General features: G+C 41.9%; 1 protein-coding gene across 1 annotated transcript in view; it reads left to right on the top strand.

The window, feature by feature from the left end:
* Nucleotides 1-13811: 13811 nt before the first annotated feature.
* The window catches only part of SLC2A13 (solute carrier family 2 member 13), a 359669-nt gene continuing 356703 nt past the window's right edge, over nt 13812-16777 (top strand). Inside the window, exon 1 of the mRNA XM_077170529.1 lies at nt 13812-14635. Within this exon, the coding sequence (XP_077026644.1) occupies nt 14086-14635 (550 nt within the window). The 5' untranslated portion in view covers nt 13812-14085. The remainder of the gene's footprint in view (nt 14636-16777) is intronic.

The raw sequence follows: 16777 nt of genomic DNA, 5'->3' as shown, positions 1-16777 counted from the left end.
TATACAATGAAATGTTATTCAACAATAAGAAGAAATGAGACTTCCAGTCTACCAAGAGGGTGCCATTAGATGCTTCCCCACATAATCTTTTTTATTTTATCTTCTTTTGATTTTTTATTTGAACCGATAAGCCAAAATGTGCACTTATTTGTTGGCAAAGCTACAGCCTCTGCATTGTGCTAAAATAAAAAAGAACTGACATGCTGCTGTCTCGGACATGCTGTCAAGGGATGACATAGGCAAGGAAGGGTGTTTTCAAGGCTGTGCTGAGTCAATGTGACACTGTAACCAGACATGACCCGTTTTGCATTCAAACACTGAGACTAATCAGTTATTGGACACTCAAAGGATTCAGATTTTAGCTGCTAACAACAATTGCGCTTATGCCTGTTTATAACTCACACCCTGGCTTGAAAAGCAGGCATAAGAACCTTGTTTCCCCCCCAGAATCTTTGAACAATTAACAAAACTTGTCAGAGCCATTGACTTCAAAACTCTGGAAAACAGTTAAAAGCTTGCAATAACTGGGCAAGTGCCAAAGGAAGACAAAGCAGTCTGAAAAAGTGTATGTGCCCTTGGTAGCTCCCTACCCCAGAGTACTGTGTGATGTCAGCTTGCACTCCCATCATAGGGGCCCCTGGGTCTATTCCAGAGGGAGCAGAATAACATCCATATAATGGAATACTACTCAGCAACAAAAAGGAAGGAAAATTTTTTTTAATTAAAAATTTTTTTTAAACATAACAACAAACACGAACATTCTTACCATACGATCATTCCATTCCTGGTATATAATCAATAACTCACAATATCATCACAGAGTTGTATATTCATCATTCCGATCACCTCTCAGAATATTGCAATGGTCCAGAAAAAGAAATAAAAAGATAAAAGAAAAAAATTTGAACATACCATACCCCCTACATCTCCCCCTTACCAATAGCTAGCATTTCAATCTACTAGCTTTATTTTAACATTTGTTCCCCCTATTATTTATTTATTTTTAATCCATATGTTTTACTCATCTGTCCATAAGGTAGATAAAAGGAGCATCAGTCACAAGGTTTTCACAGTCACACAATCACATTGCTAAAGCTGTATCATTTTATAATCATTTCAAGAAGCATGGCTACTGAAACACAGCTCTACATTTTCAGGCAGTTCCCTCCAGCCTCTCCATTACACCTTAACTAAAAAGGCGATATCTATATGTGTAAGAATAACCTCCAGGATGACCTCTCAACTCTGTTTGGAATCTCTCAGCCATTCACACTTTATTTTGTCTCATTTCTCTCTTCCCCCTTTTGGTCGAGAAAGTTTTTGCAATCCCTAGATGCTGAGTCACAGCTCATTCTAGGATTTCTGTCCCATGTTGCCAGGAAGGTCCACACCCCTGGGAGTCATGTCCCACATAGAGACGGGGAGGGCAGTGAGTTTGCTTTTCGTGTTGACTGAGAGAGAGAGGCCACATCTGAGCAACAAAAGAGGTTCTCTTGGGGGTGACTCTTAGGTCTAATTTTAAATAGGCTTAGCCTATCTTTTGCGTGGTTAAGGTTCATATGAACAAATCCCAACATTGAGGGCTCAGCCTGTTGCTCTGGTTGTCTCCACTGCTTGTGAGGATATCAGGAATTCTCCACTCAGGGAAGGTGAATTTTCCCCCTTTCTCGCCATTTCCCCAAGGGGACTTCGCAAATACTTTTTATTCACTGTTCAAATTATCTGGGATTTATTGGGGCATCACTCTGGACAAACCTACACAATCTCACGCCCTACTCAAGGTTCCATGTACTTATGGTGTTCAATTAAGCTGTCCATATAAGTTATATTAGGAAATGCATTAGTCAAAACATAAATTTTGTACCAAATAAACAGTTTTTGCTTTAGTCTCACACATAAGTTAATGTTTTAAAATATTAATTACCATCTATTTTCAACACCCTGCAGTATTGACATTCCTTTGCTCAGGAAGGAGCTTTTGATACTGTTAACAACTTGGTTATAGTGCAAAGGTATTAATGCTGAGTGAAAGAAGCCAGTCTCAAAGGTTACATACTACATGATTGCGTTTGTATGACATTCTCAAAAAAGACAAAACTATATCAACTGAGAACAACAAATCAGAGGTTGTTAGGTGTTGGGTTAGGAAAAGGGTATGATTACAAAGCAATAAGTAACATGAGAGAATGGGGGTGTGTGTGCTGGAGCTATTCTATATAGTGATTGTGATGGCGATTACACAAATCTATGCATGTGCTAAAACTCAGAAATGTATACAAAAAAGTCAATTTTATATATATGATAATTAAAAAAAAATATATATATATATACATGTATTTTGCTAGAAATAGACTCTGAAAACCAAAGTATAGAGGAAGTTTCTTGAACTAAAGTTGCGTTAATTCAGAACAACAACAAAAAGTTACTGCTCAAAAGGCAAGTCTTGGGCAAGCAGAATATATGTATATTCTGGATAGGGTGTAAGTATGTGGGCTACTAGGAAGAAAGAGAGGATATGGGTGAATGGGGAGGGGGAGTAAGGGAGAGTGAGCCACATGAGTTGCTTGGCGTGGGGTGCCCTTGGGTCATGTTTCATTAATTTTGTAATGCGGACAGGCAGGATGTCTCTGCAGCAACAGGGCTAGCTAATGAAGATAAGTAGACTTATTGGTGTCAGCATGTCTTTTTTCTTTTCTGCAGGAGCAGAGGTCTTAGTAAGTACCGTGAAGTATTATTAGTGAGTCAGCCTGACTCTTGTTTCTTTTTTGTAGTTCCCTAGATGAAGGAAGTTTAAGCAGATCAAGATGATTTGTGAAGCTATTAACCATTCCATTTTCAGACATAAGCTAAAAGCTAAATCAAAATGTTGGTCAATTAGTGGTGTGTGGTCTTGGAAAATTACCCCCAACTCTCTCTCTGTGGAGAACAAAAGAGAAATGAATTGTTTTGGTAGCTCTTCTCAGGGCTGCCACCACCAGCCCACCACCACGCTGCAAAATAAATAAATACATTAAAAGGATTCCAAGTGCAACAGAGCATTCCTTAGAATTTGTGTGTGTATGTGTGTGTGTGTGTGTGTGTGTGTGTGTGTGTGTGTGTGTGTGTGTGTAGTCATGTAAATGAAAAGATTTCTGAAAGGGTCCGACTTGGAGGTTATGTTTCCAACCACATCCTAATTACCCTACTGGCTTGCTGCAGTGAAAACCATTCTCTATTGTGGCTTGTGGCTATGGGTAAATCCATACAGCTCCTGGGTAAGTCTGGACAGGGTATGTTTCCTCTCGGAGCTGCAGCCATCTGTTCGGGCTGTATGTCTGTCTGCTGGTCTCTGCTGCCTGCACTCGAATGGACTCCCTAGAAAGCCTCCTTCTTCATGTTACTCTTTTCCAATCAGAGTCTGAGGATTGGCTGAGCCAAGATCACGTGCCTGCCCCCAGCTTCAAGGAAGTCTGGGAAAGGGAGCTTCTGACTTCTACCCTGGCTACTTGAGGCTCATAATTACCCAAACATAGCAGGAGTGTCTGTATGGGCTAAGAGACCACAAAATATATGTGTCTATTACAAGCTGGAGGATTTAAACACACACAAACACAACAGTTTGTACTAGAACATAACATTAAAAGAAAAAAAAATTAAAGAACAGAATGTTTTAAAAATAAAAGAAACAAAGCAATTTTGCTACAAATCCTGAATATCATAAAAACCTGAAGCATTATTATCATTTTTTTTTTCCTCATGGGCAGGCACTGGGAATTGAACCCAGGTCTCCTGCATGGTAGGTGAGAACTCTGCTACTGAGCCACCGTGGCCCGCCCTAAAGCATTATTTTTTAATGTCAGCAAGGACTTAAAATTGTGAGTATGTATTAGTGGACTATTTCTTCCCCTATCATTCACACGGTGACTCTCTCAACCATTAGCCTAACTATTAGCCTGTAGGTCTATGAGAAATAGCTATGATTATATCAGAGTTCCTGCATGGAAATTTCACGGCTATTTTGCAAAACAAAGATCATACAAAAGAAATTGACTTTGCTTCTTCTTGTAAGTGCAGCACCATTACTTTGCTATTTTCGTTTCAAATCACTCCTTGATAAATATCTGTCATTAGCTAAAGGGCAATATATTACTGAATTCTTGTAAGTTCACCCAAACAGGTTTTATCAATGGTTCAGAGAAAATAAATGAAATTATCTAGCTCTTCAATGTAGAAACACTTTTTCTTTAAATTGAATTCTAAGGAATGCTTTTTTGCACTTGGAAACTTTTTTCTTGGTATTGGAAAAGGTTGCTAAAATAATTAACCTATTTCTTATTTTCCATTGAGTTTGAAGTGATATTCCAAGATGATTGAGAAATAGGATTGACTTAGTTTGTAGCTTCATAATTGTCAAGATTTTCTTTTCAAAGATTTTCAATTTACTATCTCTGTTTTGGGGTTTATGTAATTTTTTTTCATTTGACAGATTTGTTTTAGAATAATATGCAAAAAACACAGAGAAATAAGCAGTATAATCACACCTAGCTAATAGCTGAGTAAGATGCCTATTAATTTGGAGGTAACACACATAAAGATTTATTTGCCACTCATAAACTAAGGTTCCCCAAATTGATAACGAAACAGAGATGAACACTAATAGACCAGATAAATGTACAAATTAAGTAGATTGTAAAATCCAACCAAAACAAAATTCTACACTGTTTAGTTTGATCAGTTGACATTTTATAAACAATACTGATGGCAATTAGTAATAAGGATGACTATTTTTGTAGCAGTTATTGCTTTTATGCTATAGTCTTGAATCGGAGAACAAAAATACCATTTTATGCATCCACTGTGCAGAAGTTTCCTGGTTCCTCAGAAAGTTAACATGGAAGTGTCATGTGACCCTACAATTCCATTCTTAGGTATACATCCCAAAGATGTGAAAACAGGGTGTGTGTATCCCAGTGTTCATAACAGCCTGGTTCACAGTAGCAAAAAGGTAGAAACAAGTGTCCGTCAACAGATAAATAGACGAACAAAATGTGGCATATACACATAATGGAATAATATTCAGCCAGTAAGAAGAAAGAAGTTCTGATACATGCTACAGTATAACATAGAAGACATGCTGTGTGAGATAAGCCATACACAAAAGGACGAATCTAATTCCGCTCATATGAAATATCTAGAATAGGCAAATTTGTAAGAGACAAAAAGTAGATTAGAGGTTACTAGACAGAGTACTGAGAGGGAAATGGAAGAGTTGTTGTAAAATAGGTACAAAGTTTCTGTTTGGGATGATGAAAACTTTTGGATAAGACAGTGGTGATGGTTGCACAACATTGTAAATACAAATGCCACTGAACTGTACACTTAAAAATGGTTAAAATCTTAAAATTTGATATTTTATCATGTGCTGGTTTCAAACTATTTCTGTACTACAGAAAAGCCATGTTCTTCTAATCTACTCTTGTGGGGGCAGTCGGGTGGGACCTTTTGATTAGCTTGTTTCCATGGAGATGTGACCCACCCAATTGTGGGCAGGAACTTTTGATTAAATTGTTTCCATGGAGATAGGACCCACCCAATTCAATGTGGGTCTTAAATCTTTTACTTGAATATTGCATGAAGAGAAAAAAAGATAGAAAACGGAGCTCAGAGCTGACAGAGAGCAGAGAGATGAAACCTAGTGACAGATATTTGGAGATACGGATGGGGAGTGCTCCAGGAAATGCTGGAAACTGATAGAACCCTTTGAAGCTGGGAGAAAAAAGAGCAGCACGCTTCATCATGTGCCTTCCCATGTGCAAGAGAAACCCTGGAGGCGATTGGCCTTTCTTGAATGAAGGTATTTTCTTGCTGATGCCTTTAATTTGGACCTTTTCATGGCCTTAGACTTGTAACTTTGTAACCTAATAAATTTCCCTTATAAAAGCCAAAAAAAAAAACCATTTTATTAAAAATATAAGATTTAAGTGCATTGATCTCTCTTTTCCCACTCTGAACACAATCCGAATTTTCGTCTCTATCAATAATTTGGTACATATGATTTATATTATTATCAATTTTTATCTATGGGCATGTTGTGTTTTCCCACAAGGAATGAGAACATTTGAAGATGGTACAAAGTAAAGTGCTTTTCATACAGTAAGTTTCAAGAAATATATCTATTTCTATAAACATCTATACTTTAAATGCATTTCTTTAGAAAAAGAAGTCTGCTTTATTTGATCAATTAAGATCTGACTCATTCCTTGAGTTATATATGAGGTGGGCTTAGGTGGCATGTTAAACTGGTACTTTGTAGTACCTCAAATTGTTATCATTTTACCATATGATCAATAGGTGTGAGAAGTGGTGCTGTAAATAATCAAGTTAAACAGATTTTATACAGACAAATATAATCCATTTATTCATTCATATATTTATTCAGTAAATATTTACTGAGCCCCCAATATGTGCCAGCACTATGCTAGATTCTTTATGGGTATGTAGTGGTGAACCAGGCAAACACAGGTTTTACTCTCATTTTACTAAGGACACCCTAATAAATTGTGGGCTGAGTTAGGTGAAACTCTCTAATACCTTTAAATACTGCATATGTTTTCTAAAAGAATCTCCAGAGTCATAAAATCCCAGGAAGAGGGTAATGAGAGTTCTACTTCTACCATAAAAGCTCTCTGCCCCAACTCACTGACTGCGTGAAAATCAGATACGGAGCAAGTCCAACATTAACAAGGCTCCATTAGTGTTTTCAAGGTATAAAAATACATTAAGGCATGCATGGTAAAAATTGTGAGACAGAGTCTGAGGAGAAATTACAATATCATGCTTTTGTGACATTGAGCTTGGCCACTCCTGCTGAAATGTTTTGTGTATACATTAGTTTAAAGGGTCATTGTATATTGCATGTACAAGTACTTCAGTTTGGGAATTCAAAAGCATCTTTCAAAATAGTATTTATTAGGGGGTACAAGGGTAGTTCAGCGGTAGAATTCCTGCCTGCCATGTGGGAGACCTGGGTTCGATTCCTGGCCCGTGTACTTCTCCAAAACAAACAAGCAAATGAACAAATGAAGAGTCAAACAAAAACAAAAAAAATAGTGCTGCAATAAGGGGATACTAACGCGGAAAAAGAATGAAATGTGACCCCTGCCATATGGCATACAAAGAAAAAAAATAGTGTTTTAAATGTCATAGAACTCACATGGACAATGGGTTATACAAGTTATATTATCAAATGAAAGTCTTCGTTTCTCCTGAGATAAGAAAATTGCATAAATATTTTAAAGCAAACAGTTATTTACTAATTCACCTGAATAACTCTGTTAACCAACTATAAAATATAAATTGTATGTTTCAGCTTGCATATTTTGCTGTTAGCTTTAACATGATAAGTGAACTCAGTTGGCAAATCAGATTCATACTCCCGTGCTTACCCTGCTTACAACTTCAGACAGAGTCCGTGTTATAATCGAGATTTACCATTTGGATTCAAAATGGGAAACAAAACATATAGAATTATTTAAAACAGACTGATTAGTTTTGCATTCATCATGTTACAAGACACATTTGAAAAATGTTTGCCACTATGTGGCACTAATCAAAAAATTTAAATTGGCAGAGGGACCGTCTCACACCAAATTAATTACTCCTTAATTAAAGATGAGTCTTTAGTTTCATTAAGGATTCTACTTTGAAAAAAATATTTTCCCCTGCCCTTATTTCACATTACCAAATTCTGTTGAATTAAAGGGCTTTTGAAACTGCAAGTTGTTTTAAAAAAAACAACAACTGTTTTTGTTTGCAACAACTCATCTGGTTTAATAAAAAATATTTTGACACTCTGCAACTAAATTTGAACTTCACTGGAATTTTTGTTTCTATAAAAATTTTGGTGCACTGTATATTACTTGGTATTATTTTAGATGGACTCGTGGGTTTTTTTTCACCTGAAATATGTTCTATTTGAGGAGAGGGACTCTGTACTATACTTTTCTGTGTACATTGCAAAAATTTGACAGCTGGGAAATCTGGAGCCAGAGGAAGCCAACCAGATGGAAAAACCAACACACTAAATTTAGCAGAGTGGAGAAAAGGACATAATCTGGGTCTCTGATGCCATCTTTTAAGGAACCGATAATACTTTTCCTGATTCTACCCAACATCTGCACATCCAGATTTACGTAATATTACATTTCTGTGGTGTTTAAGACAGTTCGTGTACAGGTTGTCTGTTATGCAGAACTGAACTCATCTGAGCTAATACAGCATTATTATACCCCTTTTACAGAAGAGAAAACTGAGGCATATAAAGAATAAGTAAGTTGCTCAAGGTCATGCAGTCAAGTAAGTGGCAGAATGAAGATGTGAATTTGGGTCTTTGTGACAACATCTAGGCCCACTTCTCTCCCTCACTATTATCCACTTTACAGAATCCTTTTCTTGTTCTTGTTAACAGCTTCTTTCCTGCTATTCATTTCTGCTTGCCTTTTTTTGTTGCTTGGAGAAAGAAGTGTCCTTCCTCCTCGCCCTGGCTAGGCTAGCCTCTCCCCTTGTGAGCTTGATCTAATCCTTTCTGCCTTCTTTGGCACTTTGCTCTGTCAATCAATCAGGCTCTTGAATCATCAATTTCTTCTTCTCTCTTCAGCATATGAATAAATTCAAGTCATGCATAAACCTCCCTCTCCCAAACCACCTTTTCTCTTCATCCGGATAACTCTTTCAGCTTTTCTCTCCTTTATATTTCATTTACCAAGAGAATTTGAGAAAATGCAGCCTCCATTTGCTCTTTCTACTAATCTTCCCCTTAACTGAAATTGCTCTCTTGAAAGTCTTTGTAAGAGAAGAGGCATTGTAGCTTTTGCCACCAAAGGAGGGAGAGATGATATTATGATATATCAGTTCCTGATTGGATCAGGGTTATTAAGTGGGAAGGGTCACTGTGTGTGAAAATACATCCATGCTTCATGCTTTCTTGTGCTTTCTGCTTCCAGCCTCCCTGTTAGTAAGTACATCTAGATAAGCATTATCCCTTGGGGTATGCTGACCATCCTTTCTTATTTCTCCCTCACCCCAACCCCCGTCTTGCCTCCTTCCTTCCTTCTCTCTCCTCCTCCTACTTAGAGCAAACCAAATAAAGGCAAGACTTGGCAGAAAGGACTAAGCATTTCTTACATCTCATTATTAAGCCATGGGAACCATACTTTACCCTTCTACCTATTAATAATACAATATTTTTATTCTAGTGCTGCTATTTTCTATCACGTGTACGGAAAGGACAAGTGACTAATAGGGCAGGAGTCTGGCATTACTGGGCTTCCTGAATAAAATATCATCAAAACAACATTTTCAGCTGTCACCACTAACTTTCTAATAGTCCAATTCAATGATTTTGTATGCCTTTTCATTCTCTTTGATCTCTCCATAATATATTTTGTTCTCTTTGCCAGAACCTTTCTTTTTGAAATGCTTTAATTGGCTTTTATGCCATGTTACTTTATAGTTACTTGTAAAATTCAAATCTGTTGGTTTTATTGCTCAGTATTTATTTACCTGTCTTCTGGCAAAACAGAACCCCAGATTTCCTATGGAAAATGTTTTGAATGAGTTAAGTTGGATTTTAAATTTGGGTGTGAGTGGAGGTTAAGTGGGAGACCGAGGCCAGAATGCAGGAGAAAGGACAGTTTGTTACTGCCACCCAGGAGAGAGAGAGAGAGGGGGGGGGGGGAGAGAGAGAGAGAGAGAGAGAGAGAGAGGGAGGGAGGGAGGGAGGGAGGGAGAGAGAGAGAGAGAGAGAGAGAGAGAGAGAGAGAGAGAGAGAGAGAGAGAGAGAGAGACAGACAGAGAGAGAGGGGGAGAGAGAGAGAGAGAGCCAGCAGCACGCAAGCAGAGGGAGAGTGATCCGTGGGTTTGTGCCCTTCTTGTAGCCCAGGGGTGGAGGTTAGTAGATTTCCCATGGACCATCAAGAATTGGTTAGTTTAAACGAAAAGGGGCTGGGGGCCGAGGGCTGATGGGGATGGCGAGCTTCTCATTTGGAACCAGCTGTAGGTTTGGGGTGAGGTGTGTAGGCAATGTTGTAGACGTGGGTTTGGACAATGGAGGAGTTTATGCCCCAGGGCTGGAAAGCTGCTTATTCTTACTATATATTTTTGGCAGGGATGCATGGGCGGGGGATTAAGTCTGAGTCTCCCGCATGGCAGGTGAGCATTCTGCCACTGAACCACCTGTGCCCCCTACAGCTGCTTACTCTCTAGGCCAATGGTCAGTGTGGAGGCAACAGGCTGAACCAAAGTAAAATAAGTTTTAAGGTAACACATGCAAAAATGTGATAGTTATGACAGGAACACACCCCACAGTCCCAACCCATATGGTTTGGCCCCACTCATAGCTGAAGGCGTGGTTGCTGACTGGCCCTAACCCATTCTCCTGACTAATTGAAACAGTCAATTAGGTAATTTAAGAAGTTGGCTGGAGCTTCAGGAAAAGAGGCCCTTGTTCCTTCCCCTCAGACACGAGTGGAAAAGGATATAGAGCGTGGAGCATGCCGCAGTGGTCTGGCTACCCATGGAATCTGAGAACAGCAGGCAGCAGGTTGCAGCAACGGAGCAGAGTCTCGTCCTGGTGGCATCCTGGTATTTGAGTCCTTTATCCAGCTTCCCTTAAAGCCAGCCTATGATAGACTTTTCAGAGACAAGAGCTGATAAATCCTCCCTCACGCCTTTTATTTTGGCTTGAATCAGTTTGATCTGAGTTTTCTGTCCCTTACGACCTAAACAATACAAAAACAAACAAACAACTTACCAGTTTATTTTGTACATATATATATATACACACATATAGAAAATGCATATAGAAAGTTTGGGAAAGAAACATTTCAAAATGGTAGCAGTGGTTATCTCTGTGGCAGAGGGGAGTGTTTTGGGGGAGAGAAAATTAAGAAGGAATTTTGACTTTACAACAGGGATGCAAAGAATACTCTTCTACCAATCCCCTCACCCTTTCCCCAAACAATCACAACAGCCACAACACCAAAATTCCATTGAATTAATTACCAATCCCTTGCCTGATGTTAAGGACTTAAAGCAATATCTATAAAATTTCTTTCTTTTCTTGGTGTTATTCACCAAATGTACTGTGGGGTTTTAGAATGCACCTTTCAAAACAATACTTATGCTTATCATTATAATTACCATGAAATAGCAATGAACTATTTTTCAAAATACTTTTCACACATACCCTAGTCAATGAGTAGTTAATGCATCATCTGCCCTGCAGGTGAGAAAAACAAGGCACGCACTAATCTAGTGGAGATGGGACTTGTATTACTTTCCCTGAGCTGATATGACAAACACCACAGGATGGCTTGGTTTAAACAATAGAAATTTATTGCCTCATGGTTTTGAGCCTAGGAGGTATCCAAAAACAGGGCATCAGGAAGACAACGTTTTCTACCCAAAAGTATGTAACATTCTGCTTCTGACTGCTGGCAATTCTCCATGATCTTAGTTTATATGTCTGCCTCTCCTTTCTCTTCTGAGTTCTGCTGACTTCCAGCTTCAGGCCCCTTCCTGTGACTTTCTCTCACTATACCTGAATATCTTCTGCTCATAAAGGACTCCAGTGATTCAGATTAAAACCCAATGTCATTCATTTAGGCCACACCTTAATTTAAAATGGCATCTTGAAGAGAGCCTAGCTACACACAGGCAGAGGAATGTGGGTTAAGATTAAGAAAGTCTAAACTGATCCATATAATTCAATCTACCACATAACTTTTTTTTTTTGACTCTCAGCCCATAGATTTTCCATTTCCTCATAATCTGTGATTGGAACACGCCTCAAGGAACCCCATTTTATATTTGCATTCTGGTGCTGAATTGACCTCCGGTGGAGAAGACCATGGTTTAACTTTCGAATGCCTTTTTCTCAAGTCTTTCAGATGCAACCTCACTGTAGGTATGTAAATGTCATGATGATAGCGTGCAGAACCATTTTGAGTAATTCAATGTTCTGGGACACCAAGGCTAAATTTCCAGCAATGGATGCTCAGAAGCCAAGGTGTTCACTACATCAGCTGGGAATAAAACTAAACTTGTTACAGTGGCTCATTGGTGGAATGTCCGCCTATCATGTGGATAGACCTGGATTCCATTCCAGGCCCATGCACCCCACTCCCATCCACCCAAAGACAAACAAACAAAAAAGAAACTTCTTTCATCTCTACAAGAGAAAACTGCCATTACCAGCGGCTTCTTTTCTGAAGTCACGTGAATCGTATGACCACCAGGGGGCGCACTTTTACTATACTAGACACGGAAACACGCGCTCTCTTACCTCAGTCTCTTCTAAGGCTTGGTTGGATGCTGAAGAGTTCATCGCTGTAAGAGCTGAAGTTTGTTTCTGTTTGATTCTTGGGAATGATGGTAGTAAGTCCACCTAAAGTCCTTTGAAGTACATTTAAAGTTCACAGTAAATTTAAACACTTAAGGTCTTTAGGCTCATTACTTCGTTTTTCTATGGAGATAATCGTGACTGATAGTCCAAATGGAAGGAATTTTGACAGATCCTAATATAACTTTTTATTGAAACATGGATGACAAAATTATGTCCTCTAAAAGGAAAGAGAAGTTTTAGACTGCATGAAAAATAGGTCCTGGGTTAGAAATCCTTAGTTCGATAAAAGGAAATAACGAGCATTGGAACTCAAACAAACAGGATCATATGATGCTTTACCTCTTGCTTTAACCTAGAAAATGAAAGCAAATGAGAGGGACAAAGTCATCTTTCTCTCCTGAAGTGGAACTGTATGAAATCATTTTCAAATGATTTTAATCAAGGGGGGGGGGGAACAACACAGCAATGAACTCAACAACAAAAAAATGGCCACAAAAAATGCCATCTTTACTTGTTTCAAGGAAACTAGAGGGTGAGGGGAAACCCATAGGTATTTATGAGTGCAGTAAAATGGCCCCTGCAAAAAAATGCAGCAGTATGAAATTTCTCAGGGGAGAAGCCATCCTTCCTTTTGGTGAGCGAGCTGGGGGAGGGAGGTTGGAGAGTGCCTATAGAATCACAAATCAAATTGTTGAGTTTTCTAGAACCAACAGGAATTGCCTCGTTATACAAGAGTGAAATGTATATATGTGAAATTTATTTTAAGCATCAAGGATCCATGGGAAGAGATTTGGGATCCATCTGGGGAGATGTTATCTGTTCCCAAAGAATCAAAATGCACCGTGACTTAAAAATAAACAAAAAATGGAAGAGGGGTTGACGATAAGCGAGGAAACTGTTTATAGAAATGGGAGAACACTGTCCTGAATTGCTCCAGAACAAAGTCATTTAATCCCAGGGAAGTGGACCATGCCCGGTAATGTCACAACAAAGGAAGGGTACTTGCTCCAGGATACTTTTTCCAGGCTTTTTCCAGCCCTGGCCACCAGCCAGGCCCAAGCTGCTAGAAGGCGGATCAGAATGGTTTAAGGGGCTCACCCCCTACTCTTCCAAACTATGCAATCGTCTTGAGCAGCTCCCCGGCCTGGAAACCTTCACTTGGCATCCTCACATTGGCCGGCTCCCCAACGTGTAGCCCTGAAGTCAGAGTCAATTCCATACTGCGGCTCAGAGCCCTAAGGGCGGTAAACCTAGGACAGAGGTCCCACCTAACTGGGAGGGTGGGTTTTGGAGGGCCGGGGCGGGGCAGGGCCCGGAACCCACCCACGGGGCGGAGCCCTTCGGCGGCCCCGCCCCGCCTCCCCCGCCCCGTCCGGCTGGTCCGGAGCTGCATGTGACCCGTGGCCCCGCCTCCCACCCGCCCGCTCCGCAGCGCCAGCTCGGCAGGCGCGGGGCGTTGAGTCTCCAGTGAGACCCGCCAGGCTCCAACTCCGCAGCGCCGGAGCTCGGCGGGCAGCAACTTTCTCCCCGGAGCGGCCGCGGCGGCGGCTGCTGCCGTGGCAGCCGGAACCGGAGTCGGGAGGAACGAGGAGTCGGCGGCGGCGGCGGCGCCTGTGCGCTCCCACCGGCTCGGACTGTTGAGCCCGCCGAGACCGCCGGCCCGCGGAACCCGTGCGCCCCGGGCAGCCCCGGGCCCCTGCCCTATGTCCCGCAAGGCGAGCGAGAATGTGGAGTACACGCTGCGGAGCCTGAGCAGCCTGATGGGCGAGCGGCGCAGGAAGCAGCAGGAGCCGGACACGGCGAGCACGGCGGGGGAGCGCAGCCTCCTGGCGGCCGCCGAGTCGAGCGCAAGCCTCCAGGGCGGTGCGGGCGGCGGCGTCGGGGACCTGGAGCGCGCGGCGCGGCGGCAGTTCCAGCAGGACGAGACCCCCGCCTTCGTGTACGTGGTGGCCGTCTTCTCCGCGCTGGGCGGCTTCCTGTTCGGCTATGACACCGGGGTGGTGTCGGGGGCGATGCTGCTGCTCAAGCGGGAGCTGAGTCTGGACGCGCTGTGGCAGGAGCTGCTGGTGTCCAGCACGGTGGGGGCGGCCGCCGTCTCTGCGCTGGCCGGAGGGGCCCTCAACGGCGTCTTCGGCCGCCGCGCCGCCATCCTCCTGGCCAGTACCCTCTTCACCGCCGGCTCCGTGGTGCTAGCCGCAGCGAACAGCAAGGAGATGCTGCTGGCCGGCCGCCTGGTCGTGGGGCTCGGCATCGGTGAGTTCGGGGTCCTCGAAGGGCGCCCCGGGGCCCCTGGCGTCTCTGCCCTTGACCCTGGGCATTGCAGTCCTCCCACCAGCGTTGTCTTTGCCCCGTGCGTGGACCCCGTCGGGTCATGCCAGGTCCCGAGTAGCCTTCACTTCTCTTGTCCTAAAGCCCATCTGGTGTTTGGCCTCTCGGGGTCGCCGATCGCCCGCGGACGAGTTTGTCCGCACATTTGCTGCCCCCTGAGGACTTTGAGCGACCTTGCTAGACCTTTTTCCTTGAACCAGCCATACCTGATGTTGTTTTTCTAGTTCACGAAGCCGCCTTATTCTTTTCCTGCGCCGCCCCACTTCGTTTCCTTCTGCTAACCCCTTTCCTTTTCTAGGGTCCCTAACCTCCACCTCAATTGCAAAGTCGCGGTAAAATAATATTTAGAGTGAATCAGTAATTATGAATATCTCAGTTCAGGGTCTGGACGGATTACATATTAAATCTGGGGTTTACACACTCCAGAGTGATTTTGGCGACCTTACGTTGCTACGGTTCCATTTTTCCCTAGTCCTGTAACTTTAGATGTAGTATTTTCTCACCTTTAGCGTTTAGTTTTTGTATTCCTTCTCAACTTTGCACCCTCTGTTTTGCTTTCTCCTACTCTCCCATTGGGAACCAAATAGGCCACTAAAGGTCGTTGACTTTCCTAAATTCTTTTAGGAGTGACTTCTCCTTTGGATAATGCCCAAAAGAGATGTTTGCAGTTTACTTGAAATATGAAGGAATTAAGGTTCACCCCTGCATTGATTTTCTCCCTGAGTGGTTGAGCAGGGGCAGTACAATTGGCAAGTTCTTGGCAGAGCTGAAGCTATTTGGAATGTGCTCAGTATTATTAGAAAGCACTTTTGAGGGAAAGTGGGGCGTTGAGACGTAGTTTCACTAGCAATTTTTCCATGACGTGCCACAGATGCTTTTCTTTTGCATGGGCAGGCACTGGGAAACAAACCCCACAGATGCTTTTTTAATGTTTCATTTCATCATTCAGTTTTTTACTTTCTTTAGAATGCTGTTGAAATATTTCTTCCTTGTGGCTGGGGCTTGGTGAAAGTAGTTTGAATCAGGGGCTCCTAGTGGTCCGTCCATTCATTACTTATTTGATGTCTATGCTTTTCACCCTTTCTATTTAGGTTTTTAAGAAGCAGACCTCATTTATTCAACTCCATGTGTGGAGATCATGACCTGAAAACCCGGCTAACTGCATTTTACATCCAGTCTGCCATTGACCACTTTTGTTTGCACATTATACAGTTAATTAGTGAAGCCTAGCAAGGCCTTCAGGAAAATGTTGGATTGCTCCATTCAAGTCCAAAAGACCAAAAGACCACCTGAAATGGAACCTTTTGCACCAAAACTACTTGTGCCTTTAGGACACTTTAATGAATAGCCTTGAGTTTAAGTCAGATGGTCAGAATTCTGTTCTCACCATTCTCTGATTGGGGCACCCAGACCATCTTTCTGTTTTTTTCTCCTGACATAGGAAATAGCATAATTTTAGGTCCCAGGATTTCTTCAGCTAAGGCTGAACCTTAATTGTGATCTCCAAACATTGTGTAGAGACCTCTAAATGAACTTCCTTGAGTTTAGCTTTGGAATGTATTGGATATTTGGGGTATAATGTTTACCCTTTTATCTGACTGGAAAAGAGTCCTTTTCATATGCAAGGTCCCATTCCAGAGGTTGAGAGAGGAACCCTGAGGAGTGAGAGTTGATATTCAGTGAGAGTAGTAAGGCAAAACTAAAGCAATGTAGAACTTGGTCAGCTCCTGAGGAGAGTGTGGGAGGGCTGATGAATTCAGAAAGGGAGTGGTTACCCCCAGCAGAGGAAAGTCAGAAGCCCTTCCTGATGGAATGATACATCTATTCATGAGTAGTATTTTAACAGTAAAATGAGGCATGGACTTTTAAGCAAGGAGGTGAATAAAGAAAGAAAAGCAAAGGGCCTGCTTGTGGAACAACATGAATGGAACAAATATGTGAAGTGGGAGAGAATTTGGGAAAGTTGGTGTGCAAGAACCGGGAGGCTTCTGCCTCACAGCCTCAGTCTGAGGCCTCTGGGCTGCTTGGCTGAGCAGCAAAGACCCATTTGGAACCTGTGGTTCAGTC

Source organism: Tamandua tetradactyla, chromosome 7, assembly GCF_023851605.1.
Source record: "Tamandua tetradactyla isolate mTamTet1 chromosome 7, mTamTet1.pri, whole genome shotgun sequence".
NCBI classification, from domain to species: domain Eukaryota; kingdom Metazoa; phylum Chordata; class Mammalia; order Pilosa; family Myrmecophagidae; genus Tamandua; species Tamandua tetradactyla.
This window is presented reverse-complemented; position numbering and strand designations above follow the sequence as displayed.